This window comes from Scleropages formosus, chromosome 21, assembly GCF_900964775.1.
Source record: "Scleropages formosus chromosome 21, fSclFor1.1, whole genome shotgun sequence".
NCBI lineage: Eukaryota > Metazoa > Chordata > Actinopteri > Osteoglossiformes > Osteoglossidae > Scleropages > Scleropages formosus.
This window is the reverse complement of record NC_041826.1, coordinates 11,431,058-11,453,201: the sequence shown is the minus strand read 5'-3', so window position 1 is coordinate 11,453,201 and position 22,144 is coordinate 11,431,058. Positions and strand designations below refer to the sequence as shown.

General features: G+C 48.3%; 3 protein-coding genes across 6 annotated transcripts in view; 2 read left to right on the top strand and 1 right to left on the bottom strand.

Annotated features, from left to right (window-relative positions):
* Nucleotides 1–36: 36 nt before the first annotated feature.
* cdk5r1b (cyclin dependent kinase 5, regulatory subunit 1b (p35)) lies at nucleotides 37–7,396 on the bottom strand. 2 transcript variants are annotated; one of them, XM_029247525.1, is made up of 4 exons: nucleotides 6,597–7,395; nucleotides 3,662–4,802; nucleotides 1,381–1,491; nucleotides 37–908 (listed from the first exon to the last, which is right to left on the bottom strand). In XM_029247525.1, exons 2-4 carry the CDS (start codon nucleotides 4,573–4,575, stop codon nucleotides 881–883), a joined length of 1,053 nt encoding a protein of 350 aa, XP_029103358.1. In that variant the 5' UTR covers nucleotides 4,576–4,802; nucleotides 6,597–7,395; the 3' UTR covers nucleotides 37–880. The 2 variants fall into 2 exon arrangements, with proteins under 2 accessions (XP_029103358.1, XP_029103359.1); XM_029247526.1 differs by lacking the exons at nucleotides 37–908; nucleotides 1,381–1,491 and having other exon boundaries at nucleotides 3,658–4,802; nucleotides 6,597–7,396.
* A 1,248-nt stretch (nucleotides 7,397–8,644) lies between these two features.
* On the top strand, nucleotides 8,645–18,299 carry psmd11b (proteasome 26S subunit, non-ATPase 11b). 3 transcript variants are annotated; one of them, XR_001964860.2, is made up of 14 exons: nucleotides 8,645–8,749; nucleotides 10,213–10,314; nucleotides 10,525–10,721; nucleotides 11,593–11,650; nucleotides 12,139–12,333; nucleotides 12,629–12,773; nucleotides 12,883–12,943; nucleotides 14,167–14,229; nucleotides 14,322–14,447; nucleotides 14,537–14,572; nucleotides 15,032–15,083; nucleotides 15,891–16,033; nucleotides 16,170–16,236; nucleotides 16,716–18,299. XR_001964860.2 is itself a non-coding variant. In XM_018726078.2 (13 exons), the coding sequence occupies exons 1-12, from the start codon at nucleotides 8,662–8,664 to the stop codon at nucleotides 16,031–16,033; spliced, it is 1,266 nt and encodes a 421-aa protein (XP_018581594.2). In that variant the 5' UTR covers nucleotides 8,645–8,661; the 3' UTR covers nucleotides 16,170–18,299. The 3 variants fall into 3 exon arrangements, 1 of the variants encoding a protein (XP_018581594.2); XR_001964859.2 differs by having other exon boundaries at nucleotides 16,170–16,244; XM_018726078.2 differs by having other exon boundaries at nucleotides 16,170–18,299.
* A 1,429-nt stretch (nucleotides 18,300–19,728) lies between these two features.
* LOC108918791 (vesicle-fusing ATPase-like) overlaps nucleotides 19,729–22,144 on the top strand; it is a 34,009-nt gene continuing 31,593 nt past the window's right edge. The window contains exons 1-2 of the mRNA XM_018726336.2: nucleotides 19,729–19,804; nucleotides 21,095–21,180. Coding sequence (XP_018581852.1) covers nucleotides 19,793–19,804; nucleotides 21,095–21,180 — 98 coding nt within the window. The 5' untranslated portion in view covers nucleotides 19,729–19,792. The remainder of the gene's footprint in view (nucleotides 19,805–21,094; nucleotides 21,181–22,144) is intronic.

Sequence of the window (22,144 nt, the reverse complement as noted above, 5' to 3'; positions counted from 1 at the left end):
TTCTGTCTCCTGGTTGTGGGAAACTACAGTAAGACAGGGTGCTACAGGTTCGACACCTTTTCCCTCGATCGGCGTGGTCCAGGGTCAGGGTCACGTGTGCATCTTACTGCTGATGATGGAGACACTGAAGACACAGAGACAGTAACTCCTTTGTGCGTCATGAACAATCAGTGCATTTTAATTTCCATCACGGTACAAAAATAAATAAAAATAAGCAGAAACGAACAGAAAAAGGTTCAGTTACAGCAACAGCTTTTGTCAGTTGAACAACTGTGTTGGTTCAGCACCCTGGTCCCGACCCGATTGGACCCACCCCACCCCAAACGACTCAACTTCCTTTTCGCACCCCGTCCCCCGTAAGAAAACAAACTCACGCTTTCATCAGTACAAATGCACATTCGTTCACTCCACGCACGCGCGCACACACACACCCACATGCAATCAAAGGGAGCGACTCCCCTCTTTTAAATTCTAATAACACTGTTGTCTTTTTCTCTTTTTTTTGTTCAACAAAGATGTACACAACAAGATACACAAAAGAACCAAAGAGATAAATCTGAACAATTAGTTTTTTTTTTTTTTTTTTTTTTAACCTTTTAAAGTATTTTTCCAAAACAACTACTTTGTGTTGCAAGTGGGGAAAAGAAATGGCAGGACTCGGTGACACACCGAGTCAGTGTGGGCCCAGCACTCGAACCCTGGGACTCCGGCGCACTGCGATTGCCACAGAGCATAGCGTATCCGTGAGTACATCCCCTTTACGCCGCCCGTTCAAAGTGACACGGCACCTCGCCCCACGTCCAAAGCACCAGGTGAGTCCTTAGCAACCGTGTCCCATGTGCTTCAGGGACGGTGCCTCCTCTCTCTGTCCCTCATCTCCTCACTTGCTCTGTTTCAAACAACCGGCACTGAAGAAAAGATCATGTATGAAGCATCCAGAAACATGTTGTTGTTGGTTTTTTCTTTTTTTTTTCCCAGATACAAAAATTCCTTTTTTTTTTTCTTTTTTTTTTTTTCTTTTTTTTTTAAGTGTGGAACAGCAGCAATAAAGAAAACTAATCAATGTGTGCATTCATTTGTTGTTTTTTTTTTTTTTTTGTTTGTTTTTTTTCTCCCCATTTCCAGAAAGAAATTTGAAAGACACAAATACTGAAAGAAAGCATGCACAGCTGACCACTGTCGGTGTCATAAGAAAGCGGGCAAATGTATATTTTTATATACTGTATATGTATATATATATATGTATGAATGCAAGTATGTATGTACGTTTGTATGTATGTATGTATGTATGTGTATAGTTTTTTGTGTACCGAGTTGCACTTGTCCAGGACCATCGTCCACCTGTGAACCCCCCAAGCTTCTAAAGGGGCCTCTGCTTACATTGTGTTTGCCGCCGTGGGCAGGGAGGCCGGCAGCTCCTCCTTGGACGCTTTAGCTTTGTGCTGCTGGAGGTGCCGCGGCGTTCTCTCCGGCTTCCTTACAGACTGGAGTCTGCAATAGAAAATTCCCACCGCCGCAGGTGAGTCGCACATTCCCCAGGTACTCGAGGGCTGCCTGTTACTGTACGCTGTACTGTACACTACTATACACTACATTTGCCGCACCTTTTTTTGGGCAGCAGGTGGCGCAGTGGTTACAGCCATTGCTTTCCACTTAGAGGACACATGTTCCAATCCCACCTCCTGCTGTAGTGCTCTTGATCAAGGTACTTACCCTGAACTGATACTGTAGAAATCACCCTGCTGTATAAATGCGTAAATCAGTGTAAGTAGCTTATCGGTGTAAATTGCTTTTGGAGGAAAGCGTCAGACGAATCGCTGCATTTCGAATAAATGTCAAGTGGAGAAGCAGCCGTTCACAAGAACCGCTCTGGTCGGTTGATGTTTTCTCCACGTCAGTCCAGTCGTGATTTAAGTTTTTCTTAATCTGCCTTAAAGTTTACCGCTTTCCTCCTTCATACAACACACAGTTTGTGACTGAGGCTCACTTGACTCACTTTACCAGTTCTCATTTCACTGCACAATTTATCATGCAGAGTCTCTTCTGCTTTCACCTAAATGCATATGTACAGTAGGTGACAGTACTGTACTACGTTCTCTCACCAATATGCCGTGAAACGCCGATATCATTACACGAACAACCAAAGAGCTCCGCAGGTGCCACATCTCAAATCCTTCAGGTATCTCTGGACATGTTCTCCAAACACATCTGCAACACCTAGTCCTCATTCCAGCCAAACGTCTTCTCGCTTCCCAACAAAACAAAATCTTTCACATATTTTTCATACTTTTCGTGGGAGTTTGTTGATGAGTTCCAGCACATTCTGTCCGTATTTCACTCCGTTTTGCTGGTACAGTAAGTAAATGAGTACAGTAAGTAAGTGTGAGACTGCTCTCGTTCAAAGAACGATTTAAATTTTACATTTATTTATTTAGCAGACGCTTTTCCACAAAGCGACTTCCAATGGATACTATGTAGCGCTATCGGCCCACGCGCCTTATTCACCAAGGTGACTTGGTGAATTTGGAGCAGAAAAGCAGTGAAAAGTGAATTGAGGTCAAAGCCATTAACTCTTTTGACATCGAATGCCAAACATTAGCTAATAGTGCAGAATCAACAGAGAAAACTTGTCTTCACGGGTTCCATAAAAACCAAGCGAAGAAGCCATTCAGGAAGCCGTCTTCGTTACGACTCCATGGGAACTGCGTGACGGACGAGTGTAAATGTAAAAATATGACTGAAAAAACATAAAAGTCTGTTGTTGCCCAGCAAGCAAAGATGGGAATAATTGTTCTGTTTTTCTCCAGGTGAAAACAAAGTAAGGCTTCCTTCACTGAGAAACGTTTACCATGTTTGGGTCTTTTATCTGGTTGCCTTCTCCTCTCTCACACACACACACACACACACACACACACACACACACACACACACACACACACACACACACACACACACAAATTCTACACCTGTGAAGCCGTGTTGTGACGTGACACTGCGACATTGAACCATTGAGCTCCGCGGTCCTTAGTGTTTCCAGGCCACGGTCATGGAGGAGAACCGACCACACGGAGCACAGACCACTTGCTCCAGACCATCACCTTCTGTCCGTCTGCACACTTTAAGCTCCACTTCTTCAGTCCTGTTCTCCTTCCTTCTCATGTTGTCTATTTTATACTCCTCTACCATGTCCTGAGCTGAGGATGAGCTCAAGTCCAGCATTTCACTACTCCAAGAGTTCTGCGTGACGCATTGATTCTTTTTCCCCCCTTTTACATTGGGCATCTGTCTACAGTAAAAACTCCCCTTTGTACAAGTTTCCGTATTGCTGTCCAGAGTCCCTCATGCTGAAGGACACCAGAAGCTCACAGCCTGGTAAAGGAAACATTGAGCTGAAAGTGCTTGAAATGTTCTGGAACGTACTTTTGTGCACAGTGGAAGGGCCCTAATTCTGCCAAATACCTTTGTGTTTTATGTAATATTATGCTTTATTAAGCACTAATTGTCATTGATAACATGACCCACTGTTACGATCTAGCTGTGGCGACATTGACGTGCTAATTTCCCACAATGCCACCGAGGTGCTCCCCGACCCCGCTGAGAAATGCCAGATGGGAGCAGACCACAGTGCCGCCCTCCCTCCCCCAGTGCCGTGTCTCCTCACCGGTCCAGTCCGATGAGCAAGCGGCTCCTCTCCTCCTCCTTCTGACTCTCGTTCTTGAGGTCAGCGAACACCTGGGTGAAGTAGTGCGGGTCCGAGTTGATCTGCAGCATCTTGGCGCTCATCAGGTTGATGATGGACAGGCAGCGGTCCCAGAAGGTCTCCTTGGAGCTCTCCACCAGGAAGGGCTTGAGCGGGTACGAGATCTCGTTGCCCATGTAGGAGTAGGACAGGTAGAGGCAGGTGAGCAGCACGGCCTGCAGCTCGTGCTCGGTGGCCACCTCGGAGGAGACGACGTCGCGGCACAGCATGTAGACGAAGACCACGTTGGCGGGCGTGATGAAGCCCTGGTCCTGCCAGCCCTGCAGCAGCAGCGAGCGGTCCACGCTGCGCAGCCACAGCACCGGGTCTGTCGGCGACAGGTGCTTCAGCCGGTAGCAGCGGCGGCAGAGGAACTCGCCCAGGCAGCGGAGCAGCTCGCTGGTGGACGCCTGGACGATGACCCGCTTCGGTGTGCCGGGGGCGGCCGTGCTGGAACCCGAAGGGGGCACCTTCTTCACCGAGGAGGCCACATTGGCGGAAGTCTTGGAGCCCGGGATGACCGGGGCGCTGGAGTCCTGGGCGAAGGTGGACAGATTGGCGCATGACTGCGACTTCTTCAGGTTCTCATTGTTGAGGTGGGTCACGTTGTTCTGGTACGTCGTGTTGGGCTGCACCTTCTTGGAGCCCTTCTTCTTGGCCGAGACGGCAACGATGCGCTTCCAGGGCAGCACGCTGATGAGCGAGTGTCGCTTCAGGTTCTTGTCTTTGGCGTTCTTGCTGTTCTGCACGGCCGTGTAGGGGCCTACCGTGGCGGGGCCATCCTCGAGGAGCCCGGCCTTGCGGTAGCTGGGCGACAGAGATAGCACAGTGCCCATGGTGGCGGGGGTGGGTGCTCGCCGGTGAGAGCGGCAGACACGGGCGTGAGCCTCGGTGCCTCAGCGGGGGACCGAGCCGAAAGGTCGCACGGGGTGAGGGGAGGGCCTCACGGTCTGGAGAGCCGCGCTGCCGGGGCTAGCTTCTGTCCGGCATTCACGGCACGCCGGAACGGTCTGGATGACGTTTCCGGACTGTCGGAGTGTGGCTCTGAGCTCTCCCTCTGCTCCTGGGGGGGATGAGAGGCCAGGGATTACTACAAAACCAATACTGTTGGGAGGACGTAGGAGAAAACAATTCCTGTCTGCTCAGAATTGAGTTTCGCTCTAAATCGAGCGTATTAGTGCAAAATGATGAATGGCAGCAGCTCACATCATTGTTTTCTTAAACACATTAAATCATTACAGTAGAGCATGGGGTCAATTATCATATTTATTAATAAAAATGTAGATGTGTTTATGCAAATTGTGGTCCCTTCATTCATTTGCTGAGCAGAGACACGACGGCTGAATGGAGGGCAGACTGCTGTCTTTTTAGTCCCTTTCAATCGCAGTTCGCTTGGTGATGCGTATTTAAGGGCGCTACATTATTTGTTCATTTCCATTACCGGACAAATGTACACAAACGGAGAAGGTGATCCGCACACGCCCCCCCCCCCGTGCCCCCCGTTGAAGTGATTACATGGAGAAATGCCTGCCGGTTGTTTCCCTTCTCTTGATCTGTCCTTTGTGCTCAAGCTCTGCGTTCGGCCCAATTGCTCCACCGCACCGTCGTGTCCCACGCGACACGTCCCAATACGCAGGGGTCTCGGTTACCTTTCATTGTAAATGAGTCACGGGCAGTCTGTCAGCAATGGGTGTGAAATTCAAAAGGACAACAAAGCAGAGCAAAAAGCGCATCCTTTCCGAATGCCTCGAACCCTTACCGACACTTGGCACAGAGCAGGAGGAAACATCTCCTTTGCCTTTCGGTTGTTCTCCCTTCCCTTCTTCAACATCATCCTCTGCGTTTAGGGTTCGGTCCTACATTCATGAGTGTTGCTGCAGCACAACATCATCATCGTCCCTCCCAGCTCCCCTGTGGCACTTCTGTGTTGTTCCAATCTAACTTTATAAGACAGTGGTAGTAATAACAACGGTAGCCTCCTGTTAATGTTACTGTTTATGATCTCCCTCTTCAGTGATCTCTGAGGCCCAGGAGACACATGCCGATGCTGGTGGCGGAGACCCTGTGTGCTGCGGCTCACAGCGCGCTTTTACGTAACGGGCAGCAGCCCGGCAAATAGCAGGACCGCAGAACCTGCAATAGTAGTAGTAGTAATAATAATAATAAAAATTATAATTTATTATTATTATTATTATTATTAGAAATGGTGTGCTATCGGCCTCCTTTTCTGAAGACCAGGATAAATTGAACAATGCAATGCTTCATTTCCATCTCTGTACAGGATGGACCTGTGTGATCAATCGTATTGCATCGTTTGAATGAAAAATTGTGGGCTTCACAACAATAAAAATGTAGCTTACAAAAACGTCGTTTATTCCTCTTTATTCACTGAATTTTAGAAGAGCCATCCCGTTGTTGGTCGAGCTCGTGGTTGTTCGTTTTACGCCACCCCCCCCCCCCCACCACCTTTTGTACAATAAAGGCATGAATAATAAGAAATGAATGATGTTGCGTATTTGGAACATAATGCTGCTCCTGTGGCGCTCTTCTTGGCAGCCCGCGGGCTCTGCGTCGGGGACAATAAACTAAGGAGCAAATTCTCCGTTTTACAGCGCGCTGATTCACACTTTTGCTCTTATTTACACCTCCCGTTTACAGTCGAATCGCCTCCCTCCATTATATGATGTTTGTAATATTTCAGTCGCCTCACCAAACGGATCCTGTGCGCTTTCTGGTGCTGCGGCTGCAGACGAAAAATGACAATAATGTGGAACAGAAAAGAGGGAAACGAACCGCGGCGACGCGGACTCGCCCGCCCTGACGGCATCTCCATCGGTAATAAAAGCCCCGAACTCACCGGATGCGCCTCTTCTTTCACGCCGTCCAGAAGGGTCCAGGGTGAAATATGAAATATGAGATATTCTCCTGCTGGGGGGTCATGGGCGTCTGTCCGCGGTGCTGAAATGGAGCTTGAGCCGCTACGTAACGGCGGGGTAGCCGAGGACTGCGTCGGAAGCACTGAACCTGGCCTCCAGTCTATATGTCTCTATATATATTTATATATTTATATATGCCTTTGATAGCCCAGTACAGTGCGATGCCACATAGAAGACGTCAACAAAAATGATTTTTTTTTAAAATGCGATTAATGCACAACTGCCGGAGTTCCTGTTTTCCGTCTTCGCCGCGCACATAAAATCAGTTTTTTGTTTTTTTTTTGTTTTTCCCGTTGAAAAAATCCCCGTTAATTCACACGCGCGCACACTCGCTGACAAAAAGGTTTTTTTTTTTCATGAAAAGATTAAAAAAAATAAATAAATAAAAAGATGAGCGGGGTTATGAGGTGGCGGCGGTTTGTTCTGTTTGATTTCCCTCAAAGTGCGTCGCATCCACGCGTTTCCACCACGGTCACAATGAGCGCATGCGAGAAGCCAAACGGACCGGACCGCTCCAGTCCCACAGGAAGAAACGCGTCTCTTTCGAGAAATAAGTTTAAAAAAAGAAACAGATGTTCACGCCTTGACGCAGGGAGTCAGAGTGAGGATGCTGGGGATGCTGGGGATGCTGAGGATGCTGCGCGCTCTGCTATTGGTCCTCTCTCCTCCGGGATGCGGGACGTGGTTGGGAGATGCGGGATGCGCGATGCGGGCTGGAGGGGCTCCGCAGTGGTGGGGCGCCGCTGTGCGCTCCGTCCGCGCTGCTGTAGCCGCCCCCCCCCACTCCCCACCCCCCGCAGCCGCCCACCCGCATGACAGCAGACCCGATTCCTGCTGACCAGCCCGGCAGGTGGCGTAGTGTCGAGGGCCGTTCCCTTGCAAGCCTGAATGTTCCTGCTTCGAATCCCACTCCTGCTGCCGTTCCCTTTCGAGACTCGTACCCTGAACTGATACAGTACGGACCTATTTTTTTCCCCCAGTTTTCACAAACCGCTTGATCAACGTGGTGTTCCAAAACAACAGGTAACGCGCCGACCAGTTGTGTTAAAACATCCAGTAACAATGAAACAGTCTATACAATAAACACATTTTTAAAAAAAGATGAGCAACAGAATAAAACAGCCATCTAAAAGTTAATAGCATTTTAAGATGACAACTGAAGCACAAGAGAATCCATCCGTTATGAGGACCCACTTGTGAATGCCATGCTCCAGGGTCTGTGTCGGAAGCACAAGGTGCGGCAGGACAACCCAACTCACACCGAGTGATTCTAGCCCATGCGTGACAGGTGCGAAAGTCTTCATGGTCGCAGCCTAAGCGTTGATGATAAAATCTGTAGTTCGTGTGGTGGTTACGGGACAGTTGAGTTTATGTTCCTAAACATAAGCTGGACGGGTGTCATCAAGTGCTGGGTCAATATGGACCGAACACGTGCCGAACACTTTCACCCCCAGTTTACTCGCTTTCAGCCCGATGTCATTCTGGGTCCTGCCAGTATGTGCTCGAGCTCTTTCTCTATCTCGCGGGTTCTTCACAGAAATCAGCGCGGCACTTAAATTGTTTCTTCATGGTCCAGAACGTTGATAAAAAAAAATATAACCTTCATCCAGGGTCATCACCTCTTAACCAGTAAATTCGGTTACATCATCGCTGTTCAAATAAATCAATCCACCAACTATTCGACATATGTATTTTAATCTATCCTAATCCGAGATGAACGGGGATATACATTTAGTGTCCTCTCTAACTGAAATCTGCAAATTGTCAGTGAACATCACCGTGTATAATATTTGCTCTAATCATGATGTAGTAGAGGATCAAGAGAACGCTCGCTCGCGCTCTCTGCGAACTACACTTCCCAGGAAGCACCGCGATGACGCCGGCACTCAGCGGAACGAGGGAACTCCATTTCCCAGCATGCTTTCCAACAGAGCGTTCCTCCGTCGCCCAGTTTATTTGTAGGCTCCCAGTGTGAGAGTGAGTAAGATGGCGGCAGCGTCCGTCGAGTTCCAGAGGGCTCAGTCTCTCCTCAGCACCGACCGCAATGCGTCCATCGATATTTTACACTCGATAGGTAAGGTTGCACGTCTCGCTGGATGAAAGCAGCTCTGGCGAGTGTTGTGGCGCGTCGGCCCGCTGCGAGGGTGGGAGTCGCTCTGTGTCTCTCTCCCTCTCTCTCTCTCTCTCTGCCGGCTGCTGACTCACTCGCGGAGCGGCGCAGGCCGGAGCTCCACTCACTGACTTGACTGACTGACTGACTGAGCCCCGGGCCGGTGGTCTCGGAGCCGGTCGGTCGGTCGGTCAGGCGATGTGCTCTCTCTGCACAGCAGACTGCTGTGAGCGGGAGCTGGAGCCGCCACAGGATTTTTTGTGTGTGTGAGTGTGTGTGTGAGTGAGTGAGAGAGCGAGCGAGAGAGAGAGAGAGAGACTGTGTGTCGGCTGTATTATAATAAATTCATCTCGAGACGCCGCGTCTGGTAAGTGGTAATCAGTCTTTTAATTACTGTGGTGATCTGGTGGTGTACTGTGTGTTTTACGCTACTTTGTGAAGTGCCGGTGATGTACTGTGCTGTTACCATAGTGATTGTTGCTGTGCAGTACCGGCGTATTCTGCTCTCTGGTCAGTAGCAGCAGCAGGGTGTCTGTCTGTCCGTCTGTCGGTGGCGCTACAATGTAACGGTGTAACACAGTGAGGTCCAGTCGTCGTCCGCATGATTCAGTGGTTTTCATAGTGATGATTGAGTTAACTGGGTAAAGGAGTCAGTCCTGGAGAGAACTTGTCTTGTACCCGTTGTTGATAGTACCAGTCGTACAGTTAGTCCACATGCTGCACAATTAGTCCTGAAACAGGTATAAGACATGTGTTGTAACCCCCCCCCCACACACACACACACACACACACACACACACACACACACGAGTGTGTCCAGTTGAGAATGTTTGCACAAGTTCAGTGTGTCACTGATGCGTCATCATTTCCCATAATTCTACATACAGTCAACTGAGACTTTTCTCGCCTTGTGGACGCGGGCGTGGAGGAGACGCACGGCAGCCGAGCGAGCGTGTAAACGTGCTGCGAAGGCATCGATGTGTTTTTTTTTTTTTTTTTCCCCCTCGGTGTCGCCTTGGTTTTCTTTCTTTCTAACGTCGAGCGGGAGCGGATCGGTGGGTTGTTCGGCCTCCGCACGTTCACTGGCGCTGCGAGGGACCCTTCCGTTCCCTCTCTCTGCCGTTTCCTTTGAACAACATAATATTTACTGGAAAAAGGAAAAAAAAGACACGTTAGTGCTGCTTCTACGTACCGCTGTTCCGATGCGTCTCTGGAAAGGCTTTGACACATTGTGGGGGGGTGCTTTCAGATCAAGTGTTACGGAGGTTGACTTTTTAAAAAAAAAAGAATTCTATCTTTGATAGGAGTTATGAGTGTGGGGAGACATGTGAAATGCTGTCAGTTCCTCTCTACTGCTCTGCAGAGCACCGACCGTGTTCCTAGAGTACCCCCAACTGACCGTTCTTCCCCTGTCCCCCCCCCCCCAGTGAAGAGGGACTTTGAGGAAGATGATGAGGAGGCGCTGCGGGTCAAGGAGCAGAGCATCCTGGAGCTGGGCGCCCTGCTGGCTGCGACGGGGCAGGCGGCCGGTGAGACTCGCGGTCGTTTGTGTAATCCCACAGCACGCTGTCCTTATAACAGCGGCCTGACGAGACCGGACCGGAGGCGGTAGGCGAAGGAAATGAAACCATCCGCAGTGTACGAGTTTGCAGATGCGGCGGCAAGAAAGTGTGCGGCGAAAGGCAGAGAGCGCGCTGTTAACCGACTTTGTGTGTGTCTGTCCATGGCCTTACGCACAGAGCTGGGGGGTCTGCTGAAGTACGTGAGGCCATTTCTGATGTCCATCAGCAAGGCGAAGGCGGCGCGCCTCGTGCGCTCTCTGCTTGACCTCTTCCTGGACATGGAGGCGGCCACGGGGCAGGAGGTGGACCTCTGTCTCGAGTGCATCGAGTGGGCCAAGTCCGAGAAGAGGACCTTCTTACGACAGGCGCTCGAGGTATCGCCCCCCCCCGGCATCCCCGACGGGTTCACCGGACGCCGAGAAATGGTCCGCTGCGTGTCAGCTGCTCTGGGCTTTTCGCTGCATTTCATTGCAACTTAATTTACCAGTTTTTTTTATTAGCTCTGCTGGAAAAATCCAAAGGTCATGGGTCACGTAAACTGAGGAAACGGGGGACTAATAACTGATGTTTTAATATCAGTCAGGATTACCTGGCTAAGAGATCACCAAACTCTTGGATGAAGCACAGCAGTCCCAGGTCGCAAGTTGGAGACCGACTGTGCTGGAGAAAGATTTATTTTGAATGAGAAAATGGAAATCGATGAAATTATACCTGCTTTATAAATTTTTGTGTTAATACACACACGTCACAGATTTGGAGACTTGTCCCTCTGTCTCACTGAAGATTTACAAGGAGGCAAAGCGCTGGCTGCTGGAGCACTAACAGTTATCGGTGTCACAGTGGTACTTTTAACCCTTTGCTCACCTCCTGCTGCAGTTCAGACTTAAGTGAATTAATGACTAACCTTACTCTGTTCTTTGCCATCCTCTGGAGAGTGATATCTTATAATCTTGTCTCCTTATGGATGTGAGATCTTGGACATGTTATAGATGTGGAGTCTTTCCCGCTAACTGACTCTGCTAGTGGACATTCCCCGAGAGCTGCTAGGTGACTTGAAGAGTGGTTTTCATACGGTTATTGAAATGTTGGGCACTCCTCCAGTGTGTGAAGTTGATGATGATGATAGTAGTAGTAGTAGTAGTAATAATAGTAAGGCAGATGTTCCAGCACAGCTGAGTACAGTAGTATGACAAATGACAGACTGCATTCCCCTCCCCTTCCCCCCCCCCCCCCCCCCCAACACAGGCCCGTCTGGTTTCCTTGTACTTTGACACAAAGAGGTACCAGGAGGCGCTGCTGCTCGGTGAGTCAGATCCCGTGTGTGTGTGTGTGTGCGTGTGCAGAGACAATTGAAACGGATCTCCTGCTCCACTGGTGACTCCAGATGGGCTGTTCTCACCTTTAAAGGCTTTCAAATTTAACATTTTTACATGCTGCATTCCAGAAGCACTCTATTTCGTAAGTGGAAGGGAAGGGGACTGTGGTCCAGGCCAAGTGAGGGACATTTGGGAGGCATGTTGTTGGAGTGCTTCAATCTCGCACGCAGTGTCCGAAGGGGATGCTCACACCCCATCTGAAGTGACGTGTTTTCAGAGTCCGAAGCGAGGCGACATCTCTGTATGCTGAACACACAGAGAAGCAGAAGCCATGTGACTCCGTGCTGTTTTGTGTCTAGAACAGCAGTAAAGTTGCAGTTAGAGAGCTCCAGGTGCCCAGCGCACAGCTCGCTACTGTCATAAACCACAGCGCTCAGTCGTGTTTGCGGAGACCTTTTGCTCTTGATGTGCGCAGGGTCTCAGCTGCTCCAAGAGCTGAAGAAAATGGATGACAAGGCCCTGCTGGTGGAAGTTCAGCTGTTGGAGAGCAAAACATACCACGCCCTCAGCAACCTGCCCAAGGCCCGCGCTGCGCTCACCTCCGCCAGGACCACCGCCAACGCCATCTACTGCCCCCCCAAACTGCAGGCTGCGCTGGACATGCAGTCAGGTGGGGTCATGCTTGAGGACCATGTGAGATCTTCTCAGAGAACTGCTGTAAAATTCCTTAGCAGAAGGAGGAAAACACAGCAGGAACTGGTACATCCAGTCCTGAAATGATTATCATCGTTGTTGTCATTATTGTTGTTAGTGTCCCCCCCCCCCCCCCCCCCCTTTATTTTTTTTGGTCTCTTATTGGTACATTTGGCAGAAATTGTCATTTTAATGGTCTGTTGTATCATTCACTCTTCACTCATGTATCTCTGATGTGGATGCTGACTGCATTCCTCACTTACTTTTTCCAGGGATCATTCATGCGGCCGAGGAAAAGGACTGGAAGACGGCGTACTCCTACTTCTATGAGGCGTTTGAGGGCTACGACTCCATCGATAGCCCCCGGGCCATCACTGCGCTCAAATACATGCTCCTTTGCAAGATCATGCTCAACTTGTAAGTGCTGTGGACAGCAGAAATCCCGGTGTCCCCATCAGCCATTTGACCTTGGTGTCGTGCCCTTTGACTTTGGCTGAGCGATCGTCCCACTTTGTGTGTCCTCCAGTCCAGAGGATGTGCAGGCTCTGATCAGCGGGAAACTGGCCCTCCGCTACGCAGGCAGACAGGTAAGAGCCTCATGTATAGCAGTTCCTCATCTTCCAGCATCCAGCCACAGCTGTATATCAGCGCTCCGTTTGTAGTGTGGTTCATAGAAGCTGAAGCTGTATTTATTTGAATTGACATCATTCCTCGTTACAGCAGTATTTGTCAATGTGGCATTTATTCATCCCCTTAAATAATAAAAAATAATTTCCAGCATTTATTTCTCACTCATTCTTCAGAAGTTAGGGAATAAAGAGTGTGATGCTACAGCACTAGTTATATAAGGCACTCATGTCCTTCAGTATCACTTCTTTCTGAAGAACCCTTTGATGTGTCTGCGGCCGTTGCTATTCATAAATCAAATTCAAAATGGACTTATTTTTTTCCGGCTTTGAAATGTGGGGAAAATTACAGTAGAGTCCCTTCAGCAGCTTTTGAATCAGGAAAATGACGTGAGGATAGAACCGGACTGAGACAGTAACACTTGAGTACTGTATTAATTTCCAACGGTGCTGAGGACCAGCACAACATAAGCGTGCTCGAGGATGCCGCGTAATTCCATAGCGCACCATACACACACGTTGCTTCCGCTGCACATTGTTACTGTACTTTGCTCGTGCAGAGAGAAGTTTCCGTTGTTTCCAAGAAGTGGTCCGAGGGACAATAAGGAGTAAAGTGCGGTACAAATAGACAGAAGGATAAAATGGATGAAGTGCCCCTTTGAGTGACACTTGCACCCCTGTGAATGGGCACTTAAATAGCAACACTGGGTCCCCTGGGCAGAAACCCAGGCTATAAGAGTCAGTAACGTTTCACTTTCCTCCCTCCTGCGTAAAGGTGTGTGAAGGAGTGTAAAGGTGTGTAACTGCCATCTAGCAGTCTGAATAGGTGGTGCTTGAGTGCGTAGAAGGGACTCCTAAGGCACGACTGTTGTGTCAAGTTTCTATCAAATGTTTTCTTAAAACTCAACATATTTGTATTTATTTGACACTTTTCCCAAAAGCGACTTGAAATGTACACTTTTGTACAGCTGGGTAATTTTTACTGTACTGATTAAGGGGAATTGCATTGATTTAGGGCACTGCAGCAGGGGGTGGGATTGGAAACTGCAACCTCTCTGAAAGGGAGTGCTTTGAGCTGCCACCTGTGGTTGTAACAGGTTCAGATACCACCTCGCGACAGGTCTCTGTGCTTTTACGCATGAGCTCAAACCATTGGGTGCCAACACACACTCTTGTCCCTGCAGACAGACGCACTGAAATGTGTGGCACACGCCAGTAAGAACAGGTCGCTGGCAGACTTCGAAAAGGTCAGTCTCACCGCACTTTGCCGCCTGTCCCGTTCGATTCGACGAGCCGTAGAGAGGCGTGCGTCCAGCTGATGTGGGCGTGTCGCCCGCAGGCTTTGTCGGAGTACAGGGCAGAGCTGCGTGAAGACCCCATCATCAGCACCCACCTGACGAAGCTTTATGACAACTTGCTGGAGAAGAACCTCATCCGTGTGATTGAGCCCTTCTCCAGAGTGCAGGTGGAGCTCCTTCATCCTCTCCCACCCACCTCTCATCCTCTCCTCGGTGTCCCTCGGCACTGCTGTTGACCCCTCTTCTTTATTTGCAGATAGAACACGTATCAGCTCTCATCAAACTGCCCAAGGTACGTATAGATGTTTGTGAGTTCCTGTTATGGGGATTTTCCACGGTAAAACCAAGGCTTTTACTGTAATGGAAGCAACCAGAAGGGGGGGATGAGGAACCCAGAGATATGTGTGGCTCCTTTGCATGTGTGTCCTGTCACTCTGCCTTACCGCTCTGTGTGCCTGGATTGGCGCTGAGCAGCTGTCCGTCCTGTTCCTTCTCATCCCATCTCGTGGTTTTACCTGCAGCTCCGCATCACGCTGTTCACCGTTTTCACTTTGCGCACACGGTCTCCGCTCCACAGAACTATGTCTTTCAATGTTTTGGACACACTAGAGGTGAATGAACAGAGAGAATATAAAAAGCGCGCCACTAGTAGGACGTACTCTCGCTGCTGTAAGACCCTTGAGCAAGGTACTTGCCCTAAATTGCTCCAGTAAAATTACATTGCGTCCATTGCGTCTTTGTTTTCGTCTAGGGGGACGTCGAGAGGAAATTGTCACAGATGATTTTGGACAAGAAATTTCATGGTAAGTAATATACATGTGAAACTCTGAGTCGTGTGTCTCGACTCTTTGGCTCTACAGGTGATGTCTATAAATGCATATTTTGGCAGGAATTTTGAGCTGGATTATAACATTTTAGCTCATTAGCGGTTAGTCTGTGTCCCAGGGTTAGTGTTGGTGGTATGCTTTCAGTAACAGTGTATGGATGCTGGACAAAAAGGGTAGGAGAAACACGCTGCCCAAGGAGACCTTAGGACACCGTGGACATTCAAGAAGACAGATGGGTGTTGGATCAAATCAAAAATAACTCTGGGAGGAAGCACCAGTGATAAGACTGAGGTCGTCACACTTTGGACACATCATGAGAAGGCTGAATTCCAGAAATGATGTTGGAGGAGAAAGGAGGATGAGTGGCAACCAGATGGATGGACTCAACTACATTGACAGCAGACAATGCGGTCGCCGCTGAGGACACAAGTAGATCATAGCAATTTGTGGAGGGACTCCACATGTGGTCATCGAGTCGACACTGATTCAGTGACACTAAACAGCACATGTAAAAATGTACTTAAATCTGCCTGCTGAACCATGTGCTTAATCTACAAGTTTCACAGTCAGTTGCAACCTGGTGTAGGAGATTGAGGTTTTGTAGAAACCGAAACATCTGCAACCAAAGTGTCCTGGCTGGTTGGTTGACTTCAGACCTTTGTGCTTTCAGTGATCTTTCCCTTAGTCAATAGTGCAGGTTATTCAGGTTTTGTTTCCACAAAGGGATGGGGCATCTATAACTCTACTGGGAATGACTCCCTGTGGCTCAATGTGTGTCTACAGGCATCCTGGACCAGGGCGAAGGTGTCCTCATCATATTTGATGAGCCGCCAGTAGACAAAACCTATGAAGCAGCTCTCGAAACGATTCAGAACATGAGCAAAGTGGTGGATTCGCTTTACAACAAAGCAAAGAAACTGACATAGGTAGGTAGGTGGGTGGGTGCTTGCGTGCATGGTGGTATGAGAGGAGAGACTAGCTAGTTCTCAGCATCTCTCCTCACATTCCACCACGCTACCCATTTTTCACAAACAATTCTCCGGTCCCTTTGCCACAATGCAGGAGTGAAGATGTCGGCGTGAGCCTGGACCATCTTCTCCACCGCATTCAGGATGGCAGAGAGCGGAAGGTGTCCGTGTGCGCATCGTCTCGGGGGGGTCGGTGGGGGTCAAAATTTGGGGGTAAAAATTCCACAAAGTGCAGCAGGACTCCAAGTTTCCTTCAAAAAAAATTTTTTTTTTTTTTAAAACTTTCCCTTCAGTGAACAAAGAGCTTTTCATCTGTCTTGTCACTTTTTAAGGTGTCTGTCTCCTTTGGGACTCTCTCAAACAGCTCAGTGGCCCATCAGGGAATATTATACAGAACGGTAAAACACGTTAAAAAAAAACCTGTATAGAATAAATATTTGCACATATAATCGCAGCTCCCACAGAACACATGGCTTCGCCTGGCAGAGCTGCAAGGTCTCCTGTTGGTTTGACCACAGTTGGCATTATGTCTGCTTCTTCTCTCGTTGAGAAGCACAGCAACCGCTCAAGAGATCATTGCGTTTTTTTTCTTCTAATGTGGCCCGAATAACATGGTAAATATCTGTGACCACTTCCACAGAATATCGCCAAGCATCCACCTGTCCCTCGTCTCTCCAGTTTATTTTTTCATCGACCAGTTCCACTCTGCGCTGCAGTAACAGGAGCCGATGGAGCGCAGGGACAGAAGTGCACTTTGTTCTCGATGTTCGATAGACTCCTCTGCGTTTTCCTCTCCCTGGGGTTCTGCACAGGTTTACTGTATGAACTGTATGTCGCCATGTGCTGTGGCTGTGTACAACATGACTCTGTGTGTTGATGCTGGGTTACAGAGACTTACTGTATTTGTAGTTCACACACAGAATGCAGTCAGCACAGACTCGTGTTTAACTTAAGGAAGCAGTTCTGAGATCAGTTCTCTGTGAGCCTTGTAGAAATGTGTGTTTGTGTGGCTCAACACTGGAATGTGCTTTTTTTTTTTTTTAATAGGGAGGAGTGTTCGTTAGATTGGGATGGACAGAGAGAGGGAGGCAAGTGGACGGGTGGGTGGATGGACAGACGGCTGATGGTGAAGCCCTTTCCCCAGCCGGGGGACACATGCATACTGTTGCTGGGCTCGTTGGTGCTGGACGCTTGGCCTCGGTCCTGCTAGAACTCGGAACGTTTACAAAGCCTGTGTTTTGTGGTCTTTCTGCGCTGCTTCGTTTTTAGTGTCAGTTGGAATTATAATTTTCCTCCACAAAGAGGTGGAGTTTGCTGAAGTCTTCCTGGGTGGCGCTGCACTTGCCAATCTTCGCCATCTGTCTCTGTGGGCGGCAAATTTGCTCGGCACACGTCTCCCTCCACTTTGGGAGCATTGCGTTGGCAGGTAGGACGAGTGGACATTGTTGGATCTTTTTGGTATGACAAACACGTGTCCAAGACTGCTCTGTCAGGAGGGTCTTTAGAGGAATTGCTGCTTCTGTCTCTTCTGTCCTGGATACACCAATATACCATGAAATATACCATGAAATACACCTGTCAACGCTAAAAGATTCACCAGAGTTGGTGTAAAATTCACCCAAAATTGCAGTGCAGAATAAGCAACAAGGTCATGGGGTCCGTGGCCCAGTGTTCCTGTAGAGAAGAACCTTTGTGTTCCGAGCCGTTGTGCCGATGCACATATAATACATACCATATTTACCACGCTCTTCATTGTTTTTGATAAATGACACTGGCTTGATCAGTAGATTTAAGTTAAAATTGTGTCATTGTTGAATGTTTGGATTGTACTTTACAGAGGGTCGCTCTACTGCAAAAACATGAGAATGAGGTTTGAAACCCATGTGGTGTTTGGGGAACAAGGAGACACTGAATTCTGTTCTTACCATAGTACTTTTTTCAGCAGGACCATTACTGGAGTGGGGCCACTTTTTAAAGATTTTTGTTTTTTGTGCGTATTTAACAAAAGTGTTCTGTGAACAAATGGCCTCAGATCTGCCATCTTTATAGTCCTTTTCCCAGAGTTCAGAGCCACTGCTGAGCACTTTGGTTTTTAAAACACTATGTTTGTATTATAGCCCTCCCAACACCCCCGTCCCCCTGCCGCCCCCCCAAACCCAGAACAAAGGAAGTCCGGTTGCCTGTATGGGTGTGTCGATGCCATCAATATCAAACGTACAAACGGTTCTTGCTGACCAACAATTACCGAGTGTATCTGATGTTCAGATGAGTTCAAATAAACCTTTTTCTTTTTTCACAGTTTGTCATCGTTCTCCTTGTTGGGCTGGCTTTTCTCCACATTGTATATTCTGATTCATTTTATTTTATTCCGTGTTGACACAACAGAACATGGATCTTGCCCCTGTGTGTGTGTCTACTGCTGCACATTAAATCAGCTCTTCTGACCCCTCATTTCTCACACTTGCTGGAAAGTAAGTCGGTGCAAATACGTAGAATAATGGGTTACAAAAGTATTAACACAAGTGAGTGATGCCATTTGACCCTGAACACTCGGGCTGTGAGGTGACCGCTGCTGAACCTCACTGCACAGGCCCCACGGACCTCCAGTCACGATCTCCACTGTGCTTGAGATCCAGTCTTTTACACTTCTCTCATGGTCTGTGGGTGGTCTGCTCTGATTTCCTCATCTCATCCGGTCCGAGGAGCCCGTGCATTGTTTAGCGTCTGTACGTACACACTCCCCCTGTGAACTGGCCATCAATCAAAAGCAGAAAGAACCCAGGAGCATTGGAGCTCGGCTGGTGCCATGAGGTGAAATACCCCTCCGAGGTCAGAATTACTATACAGATATAATACAAATTTGTAAATAATAGAAATACATGAATAAAAGTTGTTGTGCATGTATTTGACTATGGAGAAGTCTGACGTTTGCATTTATTTAGAATTTTTTTTTTGTAATAGTGAGGTCCTCCCTATGTGGATTGACAGCAGAAGTGACCAAAGAAGAAAATATAACATATAAAAGGCTGAAAAATAGAAAAGGAGAACATTTTATACCCCCCTGCAGTCTCAGCCTGCGTGGAAACGCTGCTGTCTGTCGTCTCGAGCATTAGCAGCCTCTGTTGGTAGTGTAGGGGTTAGGGCTGTTGCTTTTGGACCCAAAGGTCACAGGTTCGATTCCCTCATTTGCTTGTAGTACCCTTGAACAGTGTACTTATCCTACATTGCTTCTGAAAAATTTCCCACTTGTCCAAATGGGTCAATCGTTGTAAAGAGATTAACGCTGCAAGTCACTTTGGAGAAAAGTGTCAAGTGAATGTGTAAATGGTTTTTTCCCCCCCCCACAGATATTGAAGTCCAAGGGGGGTCGTGGTGACGGTTGTTGGATCGATGGAATGTTTTAGTGACTGAACAGAATGAAATTTTTGAACGCAAAATAAGAAATGAAATTTCTCGTCGTCAGTCTTCTATCTCTTCAATAAAGGTCTGAGGTTTTAATATGTACAAACAGTTTGGTTATACTACGGCTGTGAAGGGAAAGAAAAAAAAAAAAAAAAAAAAAAAAAAAAAAAAAACTGTCTTGCCGTTGCTATTATGGGAGAATAAGAAGGAGAACTAGGACCTGGCGCCCCGCCCCTCCTTCGCCCCGCCCACCGCGAAGAGTGACGTTGGCGGAGCGCGGTGGCTTGTTGGCTTCCAGCGTCCGCAAGTGCGAACATGGCGGCCCGGGTGAGTTCGTTCTCACACTAGATGCAGCTGCAGCGGACATTTTACAGTGAACGGGGCCGCGGCGGGAATGCGACACGCAGACGCGCTGAACGGTCAAACCGAGCCGCCGTTCGGACTTCGTCGCTGCAGCTCAGCGCGAGACCGGCCGCCCGCGCGCGCGCTACCCGGAAGACGAGCGGCGCGTGACGGGCGAACAGCGACGTGTAACTTCAGGTGTCCGGAATAGGGAGAAAAATAGTGAAATAACGTGAAACATAGTGAAATACAGTAAAATACGTACGTCAGAGGACGAAATATTGTGGAATACAATGAAATATAGCGGAAAACGTACCGGTTTCACAGAACAAAATGAGGAATTGGAATTACGAAGTAGAAATATAGAGTGGTCAGTGGTGGGCTACGTTGCATACCACCCAGGATAGCTGGCCCTGGTGAATCATGAATGTACCTGTTCACATGAGAAAACGTTGTCCAGAAATGGTGTGCACTTCTTTGCCACATAACTGGTATTTATCAGAATAGGCACTTTACATCCATACTTACTGGCTTTCTCGAAATGTCCCTTGGCTGCAAATGCATTTGAAACCAAGTGAAATGTTACAGCACTACCGGTGCCTCAGCTCTTGGGCTGTGGGTTTGTATATCCGACTCAGTCTTTGTGCAGTTGGCGTGTTCTGCCCGGGTTCGCGTGGGCTTCCGCCATGTGCTCTGGTTTCCTCCCACAGTCCAAGGAGGACTGCTTCGGGTGAATTTATGGAATTTGTGCGGTAGTTGTTCGAAACTGGGATGCGAGATGATCTCTTCCAGTGTGTTGGGCGCCGTGACGTGAGCTCCTCCACAATTGGTGCCACAGATCGGCGAGCGCCTTCGCCGTAGTGTACAGGCTCCCGACCGCCGTGACCCTGCGAGGTTGTTGAAATTGGGTGGATGGAAATTCTTTTGAAGAGCTGCTTTTGTACCGCTTAGCTTCTCTACCCTCCTCCCCTCATCATGCACGCATTTCTGCCTGTCATGTCTTATTTTCTGCTAAGTGTGATTATTGCACAATTTTCCACAGTCAGTGACCGCCACCAAAACGTGTGCATTTGTGCAAGTAACTGTTTGAGCTATGTCTCTATGAGCATCATTGTCACTCTTTGCCACCTAGTCCACAGTGCTGACGTGTTCCTTTCGAGAATCTTGCCTTCTGTGTAGAACTTGATGACTATTTTAGCTGCTACCTGGAAGTGTATGACGACGGATACGTGCTTGTCTGACTCCTCTTCGTCTCCCGTCTCTTTCCCAACGCAGACCATGCATGCGGCGCGATGCCCGTCGGACGAGTTGTCTCTGACCAACTGTGCCGTGGCGAACGAGAAGGACCTGCCGTTAGGACTGTGGGTAGATCGCCGTGCAGGAAGTGGCACGCTGTGTGTCTTTGCTTTCTCGATGCGTCTACTTGGCTGCATAGAGACATAGGTTACCAACCTCTTTCGAGCCCCCAGTTCAGCAGGAGAACGTATGCTTTTCTCCCTCATGTTGTACTTGAGAGGCAGGTAGTGTCGGGGTTTAGGGCCATTGCTTTGTGGTTGCACATCCTGGGTTCAAATCCCTGCTCCTGCCATTAATATCTATATGCGAGGTACTTACCCTGAATGGATACACTAAGAACACCTTGGTGTGAGCTGAATGAATGAATCTAGTGTAAATGTCATTTTGATTTACACTTATCCCTTGTTGTTCTGTCTCCCAGTATCTGATTTTTTCACTGATCCAGTCAGAGATTAGTACCACTTATAATTTTCAGTCTGTATTTTCATGCCTGGTTTGGTGCATCCAGTCCAGGCCGCAGGCATTCGGTCTGGTGCGATGAGCCAAGGCTGTAGTTGAAAACGGTGCCAGGTGGATTATGGGAACCAAGTACCCACCTTCTCAACTGTGGTCTGACACTGTACAGTCTCCCCAGAAAACTCATGTGTTTGTGTCCTGTTTTGCATCACTGTGCTTTAAATTTTCATGTAACATGTAGCCCTTGTGTCTCTCAAGCCTGTTCACACATACTATAGCTGTGATGTTTCTTCATGGGAAGTTATGCGGGGTTTTTTTTTTTTTTTTTTTTGAGTGGCCCATTTTTGCTGCTACAGTTGCGCACGTAATTCGGAAATGCTTCATGGAGGCAATGGAATGAGAAAATAAAATTATAACTTTTTCTGAGAATAAACAACGAAAAGTAATGGAATAAGTAATTTATTCTGGATTTTTGATACTCAGTTTCCAGGAGCAAATTAGGACCAGTTAATGGGGGATAAGTGTATATAAAATGACAAGAAATCTCTTTTTATGTAGGACAGGAGATCGCTG

Coding starts and splice junctions, on each gene's coding strand:
- cdk5r1b (XM_029247525.1), bottom strand. CDS start 4,575: ATGGGCACTGTGCTATCTCTGTCGCCCAGCTACCGCAAGGCCGGGCTC. Junction 1,492..3,661: donor TTGCTCATCGGACTGGACCG/GTGAGGAGACAC, acceptor TTTCTATTGCAG/ACTCCAGTCTGTAAGGAAGC. Junction 909..1,380: donor CCCACGGCGGCAAACACAAT/GTAAGCAGAGGC, acceptor TCTTTTCTTCAG/TGCCGGTTGTTTGAAACAGA.
- psmd11b (XM_018726078.2), top strand. CDS start 8,662: ATGGCGGCAGCGTCCGTCGAGTTCCAGAGGGCTCAGTCTCTCCTCAGC. Junction 14,230..14,321: donor CGCTGGCAGACTTCGAAAAG/GTCAGTCTCACC, acceptor TGTCGCCCGCAG/GCTTTGTCGGAGTACAGGGC. Junction 14,573..15,031: donor CTCTCATCAAACTGCCCAAG/GTACGTATAGAT, acceptor GTTTTCGTCTAG/GGGGACGTCGAGAGGAAATT.